At 36.4% G+C, this 20,459-nt stretch overlaps 1 protein-coding gene and 1 long non-coding RNA gene across 3 annotated transcripts; one reads left to right on the plus strand and one right to left on the minus strand.

The window, feature by feature from the left end:
- Nucleotides 1–1,106: 1,106 nt before the first annotated feature.
- Nucleotides 1,107–2,867, minus strand: LOC126700279 (uncharacterized). Its single transcript, XR_007647093.1, has 4 exons — nt 2,726–2,867; nt 2,359–2,551; nt 1,826–1,876; nt 1,107–1,408 (listed from the first exon to the last, which is right to left on the minus strand). It is a non-coding gene; the product is annotated as an uncharacterized LOC126700279 (long non-coding RNA).
- A 2,428-nt stretch (nt 2,868–5,295) lies between these two features.
- Nucleotides 5,296–19,288, plus strand: LOC126700271 (ABC transporter C family member 10-like). 2 transcript variants are annotated; one of them, XM_050398345.1, is made up of 14 exons: nt 5,296–5,487; nt 5,787–5,866; nt 6,703–6,763; nt 12,932–14,296; nt 14,469–14,789; nt 14,897–14,983; nt 15,503–16,090; nt 16,179–16,343; nt 16,950–17,271; nt 17,389–17,603; nt 17,678–17,983; nt 18,137–18,200; nt 18,284–18,523; nt 18,947–19,288. In XM_050398345.1, the coding sequence occupies exons 3-14, from the start codon at nt 6,734–6,736 to the stop codon at nt 19,048–19,050; spliced, it is 3,807 nt and encodes a 1,268-aa protein (XP_050254302.1). In that variant the 5' UTR covers nt 5,296–5,487; nt 5,787–5,866; nt 6,703–6,733; the 3' UTR covers nt 19,051–19,288. The 2 variants fall into 2 exon arrangements, with proteins under 2 accessions (XP_050254302.1, XP_050254303.1); XM_050398346.1 differs by having other exon boundaries at nt 5,297–5,487; nt 16,950–17,244.
- The last annotated feature ends 1,171 nt before the right edge of the window (nt 19,289–20,459 follow it).

A 20,459-nucleotide genomic window follows, 5' to 3' on the forward strand; every position in this document is an offset into this window, starting at 1 on the left:
TGTTAGTCACGTACTACGATCTGTGCATCATTGGTTAGTCACGTACTGAAAGCCGTGCATTGAAAGGAGAGATTGCCACTACATTACAAGTCCAATTAGGTATTAGGGTAAGGGTTCACTGTAGGTTGGTATTAGGTACTGAGATTCCTTTTACTTGTAACCGCTTGTTTTGATAATAGTGGATTCTCAGGAGTGATGATCTTAAATTCACTCGGTGGGGTTTTGCCTCGGTAGTTTTCCCCATTCGTAAACAAATCACCCGTGTTAAATTTATTTTCCGTTGCATTTAACTTAGTTGGTGATTTGTTTGTGCTACCACGCTTTTTGCATATAATTGAACCTAATTAATTCACTTGGCTAATTAATTGATTAAGGTACCAAATTGGTCAATACATTCTTCGCCTATCAACATGGATACATTTAAAAATATACAATAAGATGCATAATATAATTCGTATATATATAATTTAAATAATATTGATAGTCATTTTTATATTTTATTAACTCTTTAAAAAAATTTCTAAGGATATTATCAGATATAAAATGTAAATTGTCCATTTTTATATATATTATTGTGAAGCATTTTTTTTTTTTTAACAATTCATTTATTCTAAACTCTTTGGTTTTTGTACTTAATAACTCACTTGGATGAATATTTATGATGTGGTCCCACATTTGATTCTAAAATTAAGAAATAAAACTCTTTAAGAATAAATAATTTAGGCACTACAACAAATCTAACTTTTTTCAAGGGTCAAAACACTTTAAAAAAGTATTTCAAAACCTTGAAATTTTTTATTTTAAGAGTCCAATTTACCTTTAATAACCTTCGAAACATATATTGTCGAAAATGAAATTTTGAAGGCCTTTGTGACCCTCAAAACAAGTTCTCTAATCTTATTTTGAGGGTCAAGAGACCCTTAAATAACCTTTTACCAAGGTTTAAAAGATTTATATTTACAACCCTTGATAAATAAGGTTATTTAAGGGGTCTCTTGACCCTCAAAATAAGATTTTATTTTATTTATTAAAAAAAAAAATCACAATCATGCACAATATATATATATATATATATATTGCTACAATTACACACAAAAATTCACAATTTGTTGAGATGATATGTTATGATATTGATGTATAGCAAAAGTGGTATATTGCTACAATTACACTTTCTTTGATCTCTAAACTCAAACCTACAAATTAACAAATTAGGGGCCACATACAAACTGCCGATATGTCAATTATTGTTTAAGAGAAAAGATATCAACAACCACAATTTGTACAAAGACCAAATCTGTCTCATAGTTAAAAGTTTTGATACATTTTATTCTTCATCATCATCTCCAAAGCAAGAAGTTATCAGCTAGTACAATTGAACATTTTAGCCATTATGGGTGCCCTCAAGTTTCTGAAAAAGAGAGAATGATACCAAAAGTTTGTTAATTTCCCAACAAATATATCTACACATCTTTCCACAATATCAAATTCAAGATACCCACAATATTAAAAAGAACAAAAAAGGCACAACAAAGTTCATATATCTAAATAAAACATGCTAATTAAAGAAACGTCATTCATCAACAAAGTCTTACGGAATTACTTTCTTTCATAAAAATCCATATATCCATAAAAAAAAATTAAAAAAAAAAAATTTAAGAAGAACACTTGGAAAGAACATAGGTCCATAAAATACGTGGGTACTTGTCTATTATTTCTTATTTTATTTTTAATATCACAAATAATCACACTAAGCAAACACAACAATTTAGTTTCCAAAGCAATCAAATTACAACACATCAATATAAAACCAAAAAAGAAAAATTACCTACAGCAATTGCCAAGCACTGGGTATATCCAACCTTGAAGCAAAAAAAATCTGCCACAACCAAAAAAAAAAAAATGAAAGTCAATTCAACACATACATATAAAAATCCATGTACAGAACAGAGAGATGAGATATATAGTAGATCTTTTTGGAAGGATTGATGAGACAAATACCAACGTTTCTCCTATAATTCTTTTTAATTTCAAAAAGAATTAAATAAATGTCTTGGTTCAAGGTTTTGGATTTATGATTTTAGAGACACTCACCAATTTCTAAGGTAATGAACAGAGTCTGAAAATAACTTACATCATCCAAATTATTCTCTACTGTACCTCACTTATTTGTTCTAATGTCACTACTCACTACTTTCATCAGCTACCAAAAAAACAAACATCCACAATAAATTTTTCAAGATAAGGATTGCAAAAGCAAACTAGTACCTATCTATTCTATCCACATAATCAGCTCAACAGGTCATTCCAAATTTATCCAATAGTACTAAAACAGTGGCTAGCTTGAGTTGATCTTCATACCTTAGTGATCACTACTAGATTGGGCTGATTGCGAGGTGATATAACTCAACATTTGCATCATCGTATTGTCATAATGTGCTCTTTGTTCTGCCATTTGACTAGCTTGTTGTTCCTCAAAATGTCTTCTTTGTTCTGCCATTTGAATAGCTTGTTGTTCAAGCATGCTTTTGAGGTGCTTTACTTCTTCTTTCAACTAGAATAAAGTACACAAAATAGAATAAAGTACTTGATGATCTTAAGCTCTAAGGATATGATAAAAGAGGAACCAAAAACAATCTACCAGCCCACTGCTAGTTACTATCACAGACCATCTCCTTTACTATTCTAAAAACTTTAGCACCAGAAGCAAAAAAGATAGCAACCATACTTGTATCCTGATGTTGTATGCACAAGAACTATCCCTGACTTGTTCTCGATAATAGGTCTTAGTTGTCTTCTTTCTGCCTCCAACAATAAGTGAGGATGAAACTGATCTTGAAACATATTTGGAGGCACCAATCAAGGTGAAACTTTCTGCCTCTAATGTTTGGCTGCGTCTGCAGAAGACCTTATCAGATCGTGCTCAGAGAGCTTGTTGTTGGGTTTGCTTGATCAGATAACGAAGTCTAGTGCCATCTAATGTTTGGCTGCGTCTGCAGAAGATGGACCTTATCAGATCGTCTTCTTATCAGATCGTGCTCAGATCGTCTTCTTATCAGATCATTGAACTCGTTTTCCATACATGGAAATCGAGTTCGTTGAACTCGGTTTCTGTACATGGAAACCAAGTTTAATGAACTCGATTTCTGTACATGGAAACCGAGTTCGTTGAACTCGATTTCCATGTTTTCTCCACATCAATTTTTCCTAAATCGAGTCCACTGAGCTCGAATTATTATAAACGAAATTAGTTTGAAACGTTTGCTAACTAATGATATTGTTTGGGTTTTATAGTTAGTTTTTTAAAAAATCCTAAAAATTTGGAGGCAACAATTAAGCGGGATTTTAGTGTTTTAGTTTATTTCAAGGGTTTTAATGACCATTGCAACAAAATTAGTCATATTTTAATTAGCGCGTCAGTTTTTAGTGTTTATTTCAACTATTTTCACTGAACCCTTGGAAAAAGTGGGTTGAAACAAGTCATGTTTTTTGTAGTGAGGATGTGCAAAATTAGAACTCTAATTTGAAATTCTAATTTGAGTTTATCTTAGCTTCATTTATTTTATATATATATATATATATATATATGTTTGTATATAGACTTTGTGGGACTCCAAGTCCAAGGAAAAACTGGCCCTGGATCCACAATGAATATGAATATTCAACAAATTAATTGAAAAAAAAATTTCAGAAACTTGGACCACTCTTACAAAGGGAGGGAGAAAAAAAGAAGAAGATAAATGAACATGAATATTCAACGAATTAAATGAAGAAAAAAAAAAATCTTAATGAGGCAACGTGCTCCAAACCAAGCCAAATGAATAGATTAGTGGTAAGATAAGATAGTCTATAACATTAACACAGCTTGTTCATAAAATTCGGTAATTTACTTTTTCTAAGAAAAGATTTTCCAAGTAGAAAATAAAGACTACTGTCATGGATTTATTTCTCCAGATTGTGTATTCCATTCAAGTACATGCAACTGGTTAAAAAACATAGCTTTATATGGAAATTCCATTTTTACCTGTAATAACTTTTTTTCCCCTCTTTTAGAAAGGTTAAAAATTTTATTCATGAATTTAAAGAGATTGTAAAAACAGCACCAAAATAGTAGGTCCTCTAACCAAAAAATAATATTACAATTAACAAGAATTAGTATGTGAAGCCATTAACTTTTACCCACTCTATGACCATCACATCTAAGCGTTGCTGATAATCCTACGCTATGACCATATATATTTACCCATAAAAGCTTATGTAGTGGAGTTGTTGAAAGATTCAACTATTTGGACTAAGTTTAGAGTTATAAACTTAGTAGTGTAACCACACTAACTATTACCCAAATTGATTCTAACAGTTTTTGTTTTTATTTTTTTATTTTTTTATTGTTATTATTATTATTATTATTACACATTAATAAAAGCAATAAATTAAACAAGCACAACCATTTTTTGTAACAAATTAAGCTAAAAATCAATGAAGAGTTTCTTTAATGGAAAAACTATTTCAGAGATTCAATCTCATTAAAAAATCCACTATAACAAAATAGTTATGATCAATCAAAACATACAAAAGATTTGTAGTTAGACTTTAAAAAGTTGTGCATTATGTGATTCACACATGTGCACAAAGTAGGGTAAAAGGCTGGCAAGAATTCTTCTTCTAGTAGCACTCGAATTCTATTTCAAAACGATTTTATTCGAGTGAGTGAAATACTCGTAAATTCACTAAGTTTGATTTTAACTTGAGCAAAATTCTTTGAACTTTGAATTTCTTCAACATTGATCAAAATTGAGATAAAAGCAACTTGCGAAGAGACTTGTACCTCAATGACATTGTTTCTAACGGAAATGTTCAAGATCCAAATCCCCTCTCCCCCACTTAAAATGTATTTAATAAATAAATAAGTGCAACCCTTGATTTTGTTACATGCAATATATCAATCTAAGACCTAACATTATAAATTCCAATTCAGTTTTTGTTTATTTTTAAGAATGGTTCCAGAACATTAATTGACATAAAAGTGACAATGATCCAATTATTTAACAAAAATACCCCATTTGTCCTCCAAATGGAGAGACGTGAGCCATGACAACATCCCACTGAACATCTACAAAGAACAACCAACCATAATATCTGTATTTAATGTTCAGTGATTTCTTACTTGGTTGCACTCGTCAATGGTTCTCCAACTTCTTTTAAAGAATAGAATATCCCATAGTGGAAAATCCAACAGCAGATCACTACCCAGCATTTTCAAGGAAAACATTTTTTAGTGGGTATTCAACAAAAATTCAATTTACGTGAGATTCCAAGAGTCCAGGACTTTATATTAAGTTGCAGGCTTAGAGCAATATCCAACCCAAAGACATAAGTTATTTCATCGACAAGCCAAACAAATATATAATCAATTTCCATACAAAACTATTTCTGGGAATTGGGATTCTCTAACAATTTATGTTCAGTCAGTTGTTTAAATTAAGCCTTTAGGTATGCTTCCTCTTTTCTGTTGTCTTGTATGATTCACCTACACTCTTTTAAACGTTGTTTTCATTTGGTGGTCCATGATTAACACAAATCAAAACTTTTACATCCACATGCATTCCATACAGGATTCGTTATTACCATCTTTGTCAATAAACTTATTGCTGTGATTTTATTTTTCTTTATAATGTGAGACCATTCAGTAACTCTCCCCCATCATTGACAGAAAATATGCTTAATGAAAGATGGCATTGCTTATATTTCTAAGCGGATAAACTTAATGCTGAATTGGTTTCTCCTAATAGGATACAAGCATGCAGCAAAGCTTTCTGTATAAACTACCAGCTAAGTGAAGGAGAAAGAACCTGTTTTTACGCATATTCAGGTATGTCACAGTCATGAAATTAATATTTTCGCACGGAAGCACTTTGAAATTCTCATTCACAAGCAAATAGTTAATTTGAGCTATCCTTCATGTTTTGGACAAGTAAGTATTTGTTCCGAACCACAGTGAAGTTTAACAACTGCAAACCAATAGATGAGATAAACAGAAAGTTAGCCAAAACAACAAGAAGCAAAAAAAAATCTGCACTAGCAATCAGTAGAAAACAAACATCAGACAGATTACTAGACAGAACAATGAGAGATAACCCCAACTATCGGAAACTACCCGGTTCTAGTTTGAGTCTGTCAATTTTTTTTAGCAGCTGGCAGTACTGTAATTTGACATCCTGGTAAATACTAGAAAGAAAATTATAGACACCTTTACAGATATTTCTTATTTTCATTTTTTAAAGATATTATGATAAGCTCTATGTTCCTATCCTTATAGGTGATTTATACATATATTCCAGGCTAATCTAAGAACAAGAACATGCAAAGTGTTTCACTCATATGAGATTAGCCCTATTAAATGTATCCTGTAACTTTCCAAATTAGCACTATTAATAATAATTTTCATGAAAATAATCAGATCTCTTATAGTTATATGTCCTCCTATACATGCACCTATATATCCTTTGTTTGGTACTCCTGCACTACCATAGCTACATGGCATGTGCATATTGATTTTTTTCTTCTTCTCCTCTTTTTCCTTCAAATTAAATAATATCAAATATACAATTTCTATGAATCTTTTTCTTTCAGTTAATTGAGTGCTATAAGTAATTGGATGACAAGTTTTCCGTATAAACATATAATTCTATTTTTGTATGAAAACAGAGAGATTGAAGAGCAAAGAGAAAACAAAAAGATGAAGCTTGAAAGTGATTCAGTAGGACTTGTAACTGTTGAAGTGGGCCGTGTGGCTTGAATTGCCACAAGCCCACGTCGGTCCTTAGTTGCCAAATCCTATTTGTAATAGGAAACCTTTTTTCTTTTTGTCTCTACCGACTTTAACATATACATATATATATATTGTATTAAGTGCAAGCAGGTGCAGCCGAGAGATTAAAAAGAGAGAAATCCTAATTAACCTAGTGAGCAGCCGCATGAGAGAAAATAGAGAAAAGAGAGGCAGTCAGCTTCTATTCTTATTTTTTTATGTGAGAGAGTGCTAGGGTGTAATTGGGATTTGGGTTTCTTGAGAGTGTTCTTGTGCACTATTGTATTTTCCCTGATAATAGTGAAATCCCTGCAACTCCGTGGACGTAGGCAAATTGCCGAACCACGTAAATATTGTCTTGTGCGTGTGATTATTTTCTTTGACGTGTGTTTTCTCTATTTGTTTTGTTTCTCACAGGTTGGGATTTTTGGTTAAATTCCCTACAACTGGTATCAGAGCCTAGGGTTAGGTTTGAGTGGGAGCAATGACAGAGGAAGCAGGAAAGGCGTCTGGAATAGAAAAGTTTGATGGCACAGACTTCGCGTATTGGAGGATGCAGATTGAGGATTACCTTTATGGGAGGAAATTGCATCAACCGCTTCTAGGGGAAAAACCTGAGGCTATGAAGGCTGAGGAATGGGCTCTTCTTGACAGACAGGCACTAGGAGTTATCAGGTTAACTCTGTCTAGGTCTGTTGCACACAATGTTGTTGAAAGTTCAAAAACGTGTACAAAAACACTTTTGAACGTTTAGACCCCCAAAAACCAATTTAATCAACACACGCAATATGTTAAACAATAGTGTGCGGAAACTTAACATATGCTATAACATGGTATTGATTAAACAACTATCTAAGCCACAACAAAATAAACCACAGCAGATAATGTAAAGGCAGAGATAGAGAGGAAGGAAGATGCAAACACAGCGATAACACCAGATATGTTATCGAAGAGGAAACCGAAGACCTCGGCGAAAAACCTCTCCGCCGCCCTCCAAGCGGTAATCAATCCACTAGAAAATACAGTTGGGATACAAGGACAGCAATAGACCCTCCAAGCCTAATCTACCCAATGCACCTAAGCCCTCCAAGCTTCTTGCTCCAACGAGGTTGCGCCGAACCTTTTTCTTTTCTAGCTTTCCGGATTCCGCTACTTCACCGTAGCATCAACCAATGAATATTGGCTCCTTCCTAACTGCTTCCCAGAACTCCAAACGTCTGTCTCACAGAGATGATAATGGTGAGAACCAGGTTTGGTATAAAGGCCTCTCAAGGATTTGACAATGGAGAGGAAGAGAGTGAGGGATTTTGATGAGACTCTAAGGTAGAGATTGTGGGTAAAACAATCTGGTTTTTCTTTAGGGTTTCTCTCTCAAAATTCTCTCTGGAAGCTCTCTTTCAATCGTGGGTTAAAAGGGTATTTATACTGAAGAGGAGTGGAATGCGAAACGTCAGGTTTTTCCAAAACAGGGGTGGCTCGCGGCTTGACCTCGCGGCTTGACTAAGTCGCGAGTTCCAGTCGCGAGTTAACCGTATGGCCAGTTGTCCTGTTTTGTCCTGTAGTGCTCCAGCTAGCATGACTGTTCATCTTCCAGCATGCTTGGCACGTGTGCAGATTCTGGCGGGTTGAAGCCGCGAGTCCAGTCGCGAGTCCCAGCCGCGACTCTCTGTTTTCTTGCACACTCTTGAGCAATCTTCACACTATCTCACTCACTACCCTTACAACAATCCCACCTAAATACAGGGTTACTAAATGCTGAATTACAAGCAAATTTGGCACGGAATAAAGCCAATTAGATGGTTGAATAAATTCAACCTTACAGTTGTAAAGGAGAAGACCACAGCAGATCTGATGAAAGCTTTGTCTGGTATGTATGAAAAGCCGTCAGCAAACAATAAGGTGCACTTGATGAAGAAACTGTTCAATCTGAAGATGGCAGAGAATGCATCAGTAGCACAACATCTGAATGAATTTAATACTATCACAAATCAATTGTCATCTGTAGAAATTGATTTTGATGATGAGATTCGTGCTCTGATCGTCTTGGCTTCTTTGCCAAACAGTTGGGAGGCAATGAGGATGGCAGTAAGCAATTCTACAGGAAAGGAAAAACTTAAGTACAATGATATACGAGATTTAATTCTGGCTGAGGAGATTCGCAGAAGAGATGCAGGTGAATCCTCAGGATCTGGTTCTGCCCTAAACCTTGAGACAAGAGGCAGAGGTAATAACAGAAATTCAAATCGGGGCAGATCAAAATCCAGAAATTCTAATCGGAATAGAAGTAAATCTAGATCAGGCCAACAAGTACAATGCTGGAATTGTGGGAAAACAGGTCACTTTAGAAATCAATGCAAAAGTCCTAAGAAGAAGAATGAAGATGATTCTGCTAATGCTGTAACAGAAGAGGTACAGGATGCATTACTTCTTGCAGTAGACAGTCCACTTGATGATTGGGTTTTGGATTCAGGAGCTTCGTTTCATACCACTCCACACCGAGAAATCATACAGAATTATGTTGCAGGTGATTTTGGTAAGGTGTATTTGGCTGATGGTTCAGCCTTGGATGTTGTGGGTATGGGAGATGTTCGAATATTGTTGCCCAATGGGTCTGTTTGGTTACTGGAGAAGATACGACATATTCCTGACCTGAGGAGGAATCTGATTTCTGTTGGACAACTTGATGATGAAGGACATGCAATACTATTTGTTGGTGGTACTTGGAAGGTTACAAAGGGAGCTAGGGTATTGGCTCGTGGAAAGAAGACTGGTACTCTGTACATGACCTCAAGTCCAAGAGACACAATTGCAGTTGCTGATGCAAGTACTGATACAAGCCTATGGCACCGAAGACTTGGTCACATGAGTGAGAAAGGGATGAAGATGCTGCTGTCAAAAGGAAAATTACCAGAATTAAAGTCCATTGATTTTGACATGTGTGAAAGTTGCATCTTAGGAAAGCAGAAAAAGGTGAGCTTCTTGAAAACTGGCAGGACACCGAAGGCTGAAAAATTGGAGTTAGTACACACTGATTTGTGGGGGCCTTCTCCGGTTGCATCCCTTGGAGGTTCAAGGTACTACATCACTTTCATTGATGACTCAAGTAGAAAGATGTGGGTTTATTTTCTGAAAAATAAATCAGATGTATTTGAAACCTTTAAGAAGTGGAAGGCCATGGTTGAGACAGAAACAGGTTTGAAAGTAAAATGTTTGAGGTCAGATAATGGAGGAGAGTACATAGATGGAGGGTTCAGTGAGTATTGTGCTGCACAGGGAATTAGGATGGAGAAGACCATTCCTGGGACACCACAGCAGAATGGTGTGGCTGAGCGCATGAATAGAACTCTCAATGAGCGTGCTAGGAGTATGAGGTTGCATGCTGGACTACCAAAAACTTTTTGGGCTGATGCTGTTAGCACTGCAGCTTACCTGATAAACCGAGGACCTTCAGTTCCCATGGAGTTCAGACTTCCTGAGGAGGTTTGGAGCGGTAAAGAGGTAAAGTTTTCACACTTAAAAGTTTTTGGTTGTGTTTCTTATGTTCATATTGATTCTGATGCTCGTAGTAAACTTGATGCAAAGTCTAAAATATGTTTTTTCATTGGCTATGGTGATGAGAAATTTGGCTATAGGTTTTGGGATGAACAAAACAGGAAAATCATCAGAAGTAGAAATGTGATATTTAATGAACAGGTTATGTACAAGGACAGGTCTACTGTAGTGTCAGATGTTACAGGGATAGATCAAAAGAAATCTGAGTTTGTCAACTTAGATGAATTGACTGAAGGTACTGTCCAGAAAAGGGGTGAAGAAGATAAGGAGAATGTAAATTCACAGGTAGATCTAAGTACACCTGTAGCTGAAGTCCGCAGATCTTCCAGGAACATTAGACCTCCACAGCGTTATTCACCCACTTTAAATTATCTCCTGTTGACTGATGGTGGTGAGCCAGAGTGTTATGATGAAGCCTTGCAAGATGAGAATTCAAGCAAGTGGGAGTTAGCCATGAAGGATGAGATGGATTCCTTGTTGGGGAATCAGACATGGGAACTGACTGAATTGCCAGTAGGAAAGAAGGCTTTGCACAACAAGTGGGTATACAGAATAAAGAATGAGCATGATGGTAGCAAACGTTACAAGGCCAGATTAGTTGTTAAAGGGTTCCAGCAGAAGGAAGGCATTGACTACACAGAGATATTTTCTCCAGTTGTGAAGATGTCAACAATCAGACTAGTACTGGGAATGGTGGCTGCAGAAAACTTACATCTTGAGCAGTTAGATGTGAAGACAGCATTCCTTCATGGTGACTTGGAGGAAGACCTTTACATGATTCAGCCAGAAGGGTTCATTGCTCAAGGACAAGAGAATTTAGTTTGCAAACTAAGAAAGAGCTTGTATGGCCTAAAACAAGCTCCTAGACAGTGGTACAAGAAATTTGACAGTTTTATGCACAGAATTGGGTTCAAGAGATGTGAAGCTGATCACTGTTGCTATGTTAAGTTTTTTGACAATTCTTACATCATATTACTGTTGTATGTGGATGATATGCTTATTGCAGGGTCTAGCATTGAGGAGATTAATAATCTGAAGAAGCAATTGTCCAAACAGTTTGCAATGAAGGATTTGGGAGCTGCAAAGCAAATCCTTGGTATGAGAATCATTAGAGACAAGGCTAATGGTACATTGAAGCTTTCACAGTCAGAGTATGTGAAGAAAGTTCTCAGCAGGTTCAACATGAATGAAGCTAAACCAGTGAGCACACCCTTGGGTAGTCATTTCAAACTAAGCAAAGAACAATCACCGAAGACAGAAGAAGAAAGGGACCACATGAGCAAGGTGCCCTATGCCTCAGCTATTGGCAGCTTGATGTATGCTATGGTGTGTACAAGGCCAGACATTGCACATGCAGTGGGAGTTGTGAGCAGATTCATGAGTAGGCCTGGAAAGCAGCATTGGGAGGCAGTCAAGTGGATTCTGAGATATCTGAAGGGTTCATCAGATACATGTCTTTGCTTCACAGGTGCAAGTTTGAAACTGCAGGGTTATGTAGATGCTGATTTTGCTGGTGATATTGATAGTAGAAAGAGTACTACTGGGTTTGTTTTTACTCTGGGTGGTACAGCTATATCATGGGCTTCAAATCTACAGAAGATTGTTACTTTGTCTAGTACAGAAGCTGAGTATGTTGCAGCAACTGAAGCTGGAAAGGAGATGATTTGGCTACATGGTTTCTTAGATGAATTGGGTAAGAAGCAGAAGATGGGCATTCTACACAGTGACAGTCAGAGTGCAATCTTTCTTGCCAAAAATTCGGCTTTTCATTCAAAGTCGAAGCACATACAGACAAAATACCACTTTATCCGTTATCTTGTTGAAGATAAGCTGGTAATGCTTGAGAAAATTTGTGGATCTAAGAACCCGGCAGACATGTTGACTAAGGGTGTCACTATTGAGAAGTTGAAGCTGTGCGCAGCTTCAATTGGTCTTCTAGCTTGAGGACAAGAGGATGAGTTGCAGGGATGAGGGATTGTGTTATGGAGGATTGTGGCTGATGTTTGCAGCTTGTGAGCCCTTAAGGGCTAAGGTGGAGCTGATGGAGGAGTTTGCTCATGTAGCTTGATCAATTCAAGCCAAGGTGGAGATTTGTTGAAGTGGGCCGTGTGGCTTGAATTGCCACAAGCCCACGTCGGTCCTTAGTTGCCAAATCCTATTTGTAATAGGAAACCTTTTTTCTTTTTGTCTCTACCGACTTTAACATATACATATATATATATTGTATTAAGTGCAAGCAGGTGCAGCCGAGAGATTAAAAAGAGAGAAATCCTAATTAACCTAGTGAGCAGCCGCATGAGAGAAAATAGAGAAAAGAGAGGCAGTCAGCTTCTATTCTTATTTTTTTATGTGAGAGAGTGCTAGGGTGTAATTGGGATTTGGGTTTCTTGAGAGTGTTCTTGTGCACTATTGTATTTTCCCTGATAATAGTGAAATCCCTGCAACTCCGTGGACGTAGGCAAATTGCCGAACCACGTAAATATTGTCTTGTGCGTGTGATTATTTTCTTTGACGTGTGTTTTCTCTATTTGTTTTGTTTCTCACAGGTTGGGATTTTTGGTTAAATTCCCTACAGTAACTCCATATGCCAAAGCAGGATTCTTTAGTAGACTGTGGTTTTGGTGGATGAATCCATTGATGAAAATGGGAAGGCAGAAAAATCTTGAGGATGAACATATACCCAAGTTGCGCAAGGCAGATCGAGCAGAAAATTGTTATTTTCAGTTCTTGGAGCAATTGAATAAGAAGAAAAGAGCAGAACCAGCATCCCAAACATCAATCCTACAGGCAATAATTTTAATCCATTGTAAAGAAATGTTCTTATCTGGGTGCTTTGCTTTGTTATATATTCTCACACTGTCTAGTGGTCCAGTACTTCTAAATGCCTTCATACTGGCTTATGAGGGAAAAGGAAAATTCAAGTACGAAGGACATGTATTGGCAATAGCCTTTTTCTTTTCAAAGTGCATACAATCCATTTCACAAAGGCAGTGGTTCTTCCGAAGCAGGCTTGTTGGACTGAAAGTGAGATCATTGCTCTTAGCAGCCATTTATAATAAACAGCTGAGATTATCCAATTCTGCCAGGTTAATGCACTCAGGTGCTGAGATAATGAACTATGTTACAGTAGATGCTTATAGAATTGGAGAATTTCCATTTTGGTTCCATCAGACATGGACAACAAGCCTCCAGCTATGTATTGCAATACTGATTCTTTTTCGTGCGGTGGGGCTAGCAACAATTGCAGCACTGGTGGTGATAATTCTCACCGTGCTTTGCAATATTCCACTTTCAAAGTTACAGCATAAGTTTCAGTCTAAGCTAACAGTGGCACAAGATGAGAGACTGAAGGCTAGTTCTGAGGCTCTAGTAAACATGAAGGTTTTGAAATTGTATGCTTGGCAAGCCCATTTCAAGAAAGTCATAGAAAATTTAAGGAAGATGGAGTACAAATGGTTATCTAAAGTGCAGTCAGAGAAAACATATCATAGCATTCTCTTTTGGTCAACTCCTGTTTTGATCTCTTCTGCAACATTTGGAGCATGTTATTTCCTTGGAATTCCTCTGCATGCAAATAACGTTTTCACCTTTGTAGCAACCTTTCGCCTTGTTCAGGATCCGATTAGAACTGTTCCTGATGTCATAGGGGTTGTCATTCAAGCCAAGGTTGCATTTGCACGTATTATAAAATTCCTTGAAGCACCAGAGCTGCAGAATGCACATGTTAAGAACAATTGCAACACGGAGAATGTGAATTACTCCCTTTTTATCAATTTGGCCAAATTTTCATGGGAAGAGACTTCATTGAAGCCCACATTGAGAAACATAAATTTGGAGGTTAGACCTGGTGAAAAGGTGGCCATATGTGGAGAAGTTGGCTCAGGCAAGTCAACGCTTCTAGCAGCAATTCTCGGAGAAGTTCCAAAAATTCAGGGAACCGTAAGTTACTATTCAACTTCTCTCTGAGTTGTCTCTTAATTATAAGTATTCCAACACTTCAATGCCTAGGCATTGCTATGTGTCCCTATGATGTAAATGTAATGCTCATCTTAAATTGGAAAAATTTCAAGCATTCTGACTAAGCCATCCGGTTCATTTATTGAAATTACAGATAAAAGTCAGTGGGAAGATTTCTTATGTTTCTCAAACAGCATGGATACAAAGCGGGACAATACAAGAGAATATTTTATTTGGGTCTGCTATGGATGGTGACAGATACAGAGAAGCACTAGAGAGGTGTTCATTGGTTAAGGACCTTGAGTTGCTTCCCTTTGGTGATCTCACTGTAATAGGGGAGAGAGGTGTTAATTTGAGTGGTGGTCAGAAGCAACGTGTTCAACTTGCCCGTGCTCTCTATCAGGATGCTGATGTATTTCTCTTAGATGATCCATTAAGTGCTCTGGATGCCCAGACTGCAACAAGCATATTTAATGTAATTTAATTTTCCAAACACCTTCCATATTTTTTTTTTTTTTTTTTTTACAATTTTATTTGGGTTCAATTACTAACTTAAATGTAAGATTACTTCAACTGTGACAGGAATATGTTATGGGCGCACTTTCAAGGAAGACAGTCTTACTTGTGACCCATCAACTAGACTTCTTGCCTGCTTTCAATTCTGTTTTGGTTAGTATACCTAATTTCCTATTTAAGTACATAGAAATCTTATTTATCTGGTATTTATTTTCCCAATTAGAACTACAGCAACTATGTTTGAGGCATTTAATGGCCAACTTGTCTGTTTCTATTATTAAAAATCTCCAAAACCTGCAGAAGAATTTAAATTTTCTACTGTTAGAATAATGGTCAAATGATTAAATTTCTCAATTCCTAACAACTTTAACTTTTAGGACAAATTGTAGTTTATGATAGCATAAGAGTAGGTGGGCTTGATGTTGAATCTTGTCTTTAAATGGTGGTAGTTTATCTGTTACCATTGTTTTTCTCAATCTCTCCATCACTCATCTCAATTTGGTTGAGCTCCAGTCATCTTTAGCTATGTCATGAATCATGCACTACAAGAGCCACTTAGCCTGCAAAACATATTGATCTTTACCTGTTTTGCAATTCAATATTGAGATTATCATTAGTTAGAATCTGTTAGTTTCAAATGCTGATTTGGTGTGAGTTTGATTTTTTGCACAGTTCATGTCAAACGGGGAAATATTACAACAAGCTCCATATCATCAGTTGTTGGCCTCAAGCAAAGTATTTCAGGACCTTGTTAATGCACACAAAGAGACGGCAGGTTCCGAAAGTGTTGCCGTTGTTGGTTCTGCCCATAGACGTGGAACATCTTCCCGAGAGATTAAGAATACTTACGTAGAGAAGCAATTAAAAGCATGTGAAGGGGATCAGTTCATTAAGCAAGAAGAGAGAGAAACAGGAGACACCGGCTTTAAACCATACAAGCAATATCTGAATCAAAACAAAGGGTTCTTGTTCTTCTTCATAGCCAGTCTCTCTCACCTTATATTTGCAGTTGGTCAGATATTACAGAATTCATGGATGGCTGCTAATGTTGATAATCCTCATGTTAGCACATTGAGATTGGTCATGGTTTATATGTTGATTGGATTAGCCTCAATAATGTTTTTATCCTGTAGATCTATTTCTACAGTTGTTATGGGACTTAAATCTTCGAAATCCTTGTTTTCACAGTTATTAGACTCCCTTTTTCATGCACCCACTTCATTTTACGATTCCACACCTCTAGGAAGGATACTTAGTCGGGTAAGCATCACAAACATAAAATGTAAATGAACATGTTGTTTGATTTCTACAACTCATTTTTCTTCACTTTTCCTGGTATTATGTGCAGGTGTCTTCTGACCTGTGTATCATAGATCTTGATGTCCCGTTCAGCCTTAACTTCTCTGTTTCGTCTTTCATTAATGCATATTCTATTCTTGTGGTACTCGCTGTTGTCACCTGGCAGGTCTTGTTTGTCGCAGTACCATTTGTTTATGTTGTAATCAGATTGCAGGTAAACAACAGACGTGGTCCTTTCATGAATTATATTCTGTGGAAAAAATTTTCTTTCAAAGCCATTTAAACCAATAATACTTAAGAAAATTATGAACCAATATCCTTGGCTCATGATGCTAATATAATAGATAAGTGCATGAAGTGGGGTGAACTTTATTATAATGCATATAAACAAATTTTGGATGTTGGATTGCTTCGCATCAATAAGAGTTCAATGTCTAAAATCATATCAGCAAGGTAATATGAATAACTCTAGATGAAATATGTGCCACCAAATTATGAAATTTATTATTTAGTAAACGATTCATTCATTTTAGATAAGAGTACCGAACTTGTAAGTTTCATTCTAGGACCAAATTACTTTTGAAGGTATGCCGTGAAAGGGTTCAAGAATTTGATGATAATGCTCATCTGATTGGAACAAATTTGCAGAGTAGCAATTGTCCTTTTTTGCCCTCTTCAAGGGGGCTTTTTTTTTTTGGCCGTTGGGGGGGAGGGGGGGGGGGGGGGGTGGTTCTTTCAGTTCAAGTGAAATGTAATTGTGTTCTCTTCTGTTTTAGCGAGTATATTTGACAGAAAATAGCATTGCCTTTTACATTACTAGAGATATTACTTTGCCTCTGCAAAAGAGATGATGCGGATCAATGGAACAACCAAGTCCTTAGTAGCAAATCATCTAGCAGAGTCTGCAGCAGGAGTCATCACAATACGGGCTTTTAAGAAGGAAGACCAGTTCTTCACAAAGAATCTTGACCTCATTGACAGAAATGCTAGTCCATTTTTCCAAAGTTTTTCTGCAAACGAGTGGCTGATTCAATGGATAGAAGTGATCAGTTCGACGGTTTTTGCCTCTGCTGCACTTTGCATGGTTTTGCTTCCTCCCGGAACTTTTAGCTCTGGTCAGTCTACCTATATCATTCTTGGAAGTATGACCATTGCAATCATTTGTTTATTTACAAAATCTTTATGCTCTTTTTTTGGGAAATATTAAACATAGAATGATATTGAACTACTGAATCTCCCATATGAATTTTCAATTGCAGGATTCATTGGGATGGCACTTTCTTATGGTCTTTCCTTAAACATGATGTTTGTCCGTTCAGTTCAAAAGCAGTGCAGTTTAGAAAATAACATCATTTGTGTAGAAAGGCTAAGCCAATACATGCATATTCCCAGTGAGGCCCCTGAAGTAATAGAAGGAAACCGCCCCACAACTAATTGGCCGGCTGTGGGTAAAGTGGAGATACAAGATTTGCAGGTAAAGTTTAATTCCTTTAATGTTAAATCAAAGGAAGGTTCCTGTATATACTGAGAAAATTTATTTGAAAACAGGTTAGATATAGGCCCAATGCACCACTTGTTCTTTGTGGGATAAGTTGTACTTTAGAAGGAGGGCACAAGATTGGTATTGTTGGCCGAACTGGGAGTGGGAAGACAACCCTTATAAGTTCTCTTTTTCGTCTTGTGGAGCCTGCAGGGGGGAAGATTATTGTTGATGGCATTGACATCTCTACAATTGGACTTCATGATCTGAGGTCACGTTTTGGAATAATACCTCAAGATCCTACTCTTTTTAATGGGACTGTGAGATTCAATTTGGATCCCTTGTCTCAACATTCTGACCAAGAAATTTGGGAGGTATTACATTGGTCCTTTTCCACTTCTGGTTGCTTTAACATCAGAAGTATTTATTAATCTTCCATTGGGTGAACAATACTTATATATATATATATATATAAATTTCTGCATGAATTGCAAACATGACTGAAGTGACAATTTTTCCATTTGAAGGTTCTTGGGAAGTGCCAGCTACAAGAGAGTCTTCAAGAGAAAGGAAATGGCCTAGACTCCTTAGGTAACATATCAATATTTTTTAATATGCAGAAAGTTCTCTGTTTTGAGATTTCGATCTTTATCAAAAATAAACCTGCTACTCAGTTGTGGAATATGGGTCAAATTGGAGCCTGGGGCAGCGACAACTTTTCTGTTTAGGGCGTGCACTTTTGAGGAGATGTAAGATATTGGTGCTTGATGAAGCAACTGCATCAATTGATAATGCAACTGATATGATTCTTCAGAAAACCATTCGGACTGAATTTGTTGATTGTACTGTGATTACTGTGGCTCACAGGATACCTACAGTGATGGATTGCACAATGGTTCTCTCTATTAGTGATGGTGAGTCACATACATTACTTCAACCCTTTTCTATTGAATATTCCCCATGTTTTTGCACCAAAATCGTCTATTTTTCTGTGGATGCCATTCATTATGTCAATTTTTGCTAATTTCTAAAGTTTTTAATCCTAATTTTCTGAACTAAGGTGTTGTTTTAGACATAATCATTTGCTAGATCTGACTTCACAATGTTTACAGTGTAGAGAAGGCAATTCACTTTTCTCTTCACAATGTGCAGATGTGTCATGTTGTACTTGTCTACTTCTTTAACAATGTGTGTCAACTGTATGTGCAGTATGCATTTTATAGAAGGATCTGAAGTTAATACTATATACAATTAAGTAACAAAAACCCAAATATAAAACTGTGATATTTAATAGAGATGCATGAAGCATGTTCTGAAATGTCTCTATTTTATTTCAGGAAAACTAGTGGAGTATGATGAACCAATGAAGTTAATGAAGACAGAAGGTTCCCTGTTTGGGCAGCTTGTCAAGGAATACTGGTCTAATCTTCAGACTGCATGATCATATTGAACCTAACAACATAGCCTTTTTGTGGCTCTGGCTTGGTACCATGAAAGAATGGGAAGAAAATAAGTATATTTAGTATAAATAACATTACAGTATCAATGGGGACAGAGAGAGGAAAATGAGAATTGGAAGGCCATGTTGTGGGTTGTATAATGTATTCAGACATATTTAAACAGCATGAATCCTTGTCTCCAAAATGCAATGAATTCCACTAAAACTTTTAAGAGCTCCACTTTTACGGACTACAATTTCCACCTTTTATTGAAGATAGGATTATTCTCGTATGCACTTTTTTCCCAGACTGCAGCAATGCTTTGGGGTTGAACCTTAAAAATGGCTTTTTCCTCGTCCAAAGTCTCAACAGATCGATGACAATGTCCAAAACTATCAATCTATTTAAAATTTATGGCTAATAATACAGCTTAGTTCAGAAATAGTTTCACTCTACATTGGCTTTGGAATGATGACAAATGGTAGACAATAAGACGTTATACTTGCCCCATTTTGTGCTAAATAAAATGTAGCACTCTTTCCTTCTGCAACTCGTACCCCCCCACCCCCCCCCCCCCCCCCTCTTTTTTTGCCAAACTGATTGTAGACAATTTTTCCTTAAGCTACTTATAGTTTTCCAGAATGATTCCAGAATGACATGTGGCGCTTTTTTAATCTCTTGTAGCACACTTTCCATGACTCTAGCCTTTTTTATCAAACAACTCATAGCAAATGATGACTGTTGAGGTTAAAGGACTTTATCTTGTAGCCAGGGTTTTAAATTGCAGTTAACGGATTTGAACATGGAATAGATAGCAGATTATAGAATCGAACACAAGAAGTAATGGATATTGCAGGTTTGAAATTTTGTCAAACTCATAAGTGGTACGAATTACTGTAGATTGTCAAATAGCAGCCACTTATTGGCAGGTGTCCATTGGTTAAGCTTCTCATGTGTTTGGAATAGCTTTTTGCTTAAAGTTTATTTACTTATTTATTGAAAGTTGACAAAAGTTAAATGTGTACCTACAAGTAGTAAGATTTTAGAAAGCTGTACTAAGCAAATAAGCTAAAAAGTTTCAATAGGATATCAACTTATCTCAAAGAGATGTTTGTATGTAAAAACCCACTAAAGGAATGCTTATTCTACTTCAAATGTCAATAATGTTTGAAGTAGAATAAGCGTTCCTTTTGCAGTGTTTTTACATACGTAGTTACAAACCAAGATTCAAAGCCTAAAAACACCACTCTTTGAGGAAACCTAAAAAACTCTCTATTTTGATTTTAATAATGCAAAGAGCTATTATAGGTATCCACAGTTATTCAAGAACTGCCATGAAACAATTAGTAATGGGATAGAGAAAAATAAGAATATAAAGCACATAATGAGGAAGGCTAATTCTTCTAATTAA

This window comes from Quercus robur, chromosome 9, assembly GCF_932294415.1.
Source record: "Quercus robur chromosome 9, dhQueRobu3.1, whole genome shotgun sequence".
NCBI classification, from domain to species: Eukaryota; Viridiplantae; Streptophyta; class Magnoliopsida; order Fagales; family Fagaceae; genus Quercus; species Quercus robur.

Coding starts and splice junctions, on each gene's coding strand:
- LOC126700271 (XM_050398345.1), top strand. CDS start 6,734: ATGAAGCTTGAAAGTGATTCAGTAGGACTT. Junction 14,984..15,502: donor CTGCTTTCAATTCTGTTTTG/GTTAGTATACCT, acceptor TTTTTTGCACAG/TTCATGTCAAACGGGGAAAT. Junction 16,344..16,949: donor ATGTTGTAATCAGATTGCAG/GTAAACAACAGA, acceptor TTACATTACTAG/AGATATTACTTTGCCTCTGC.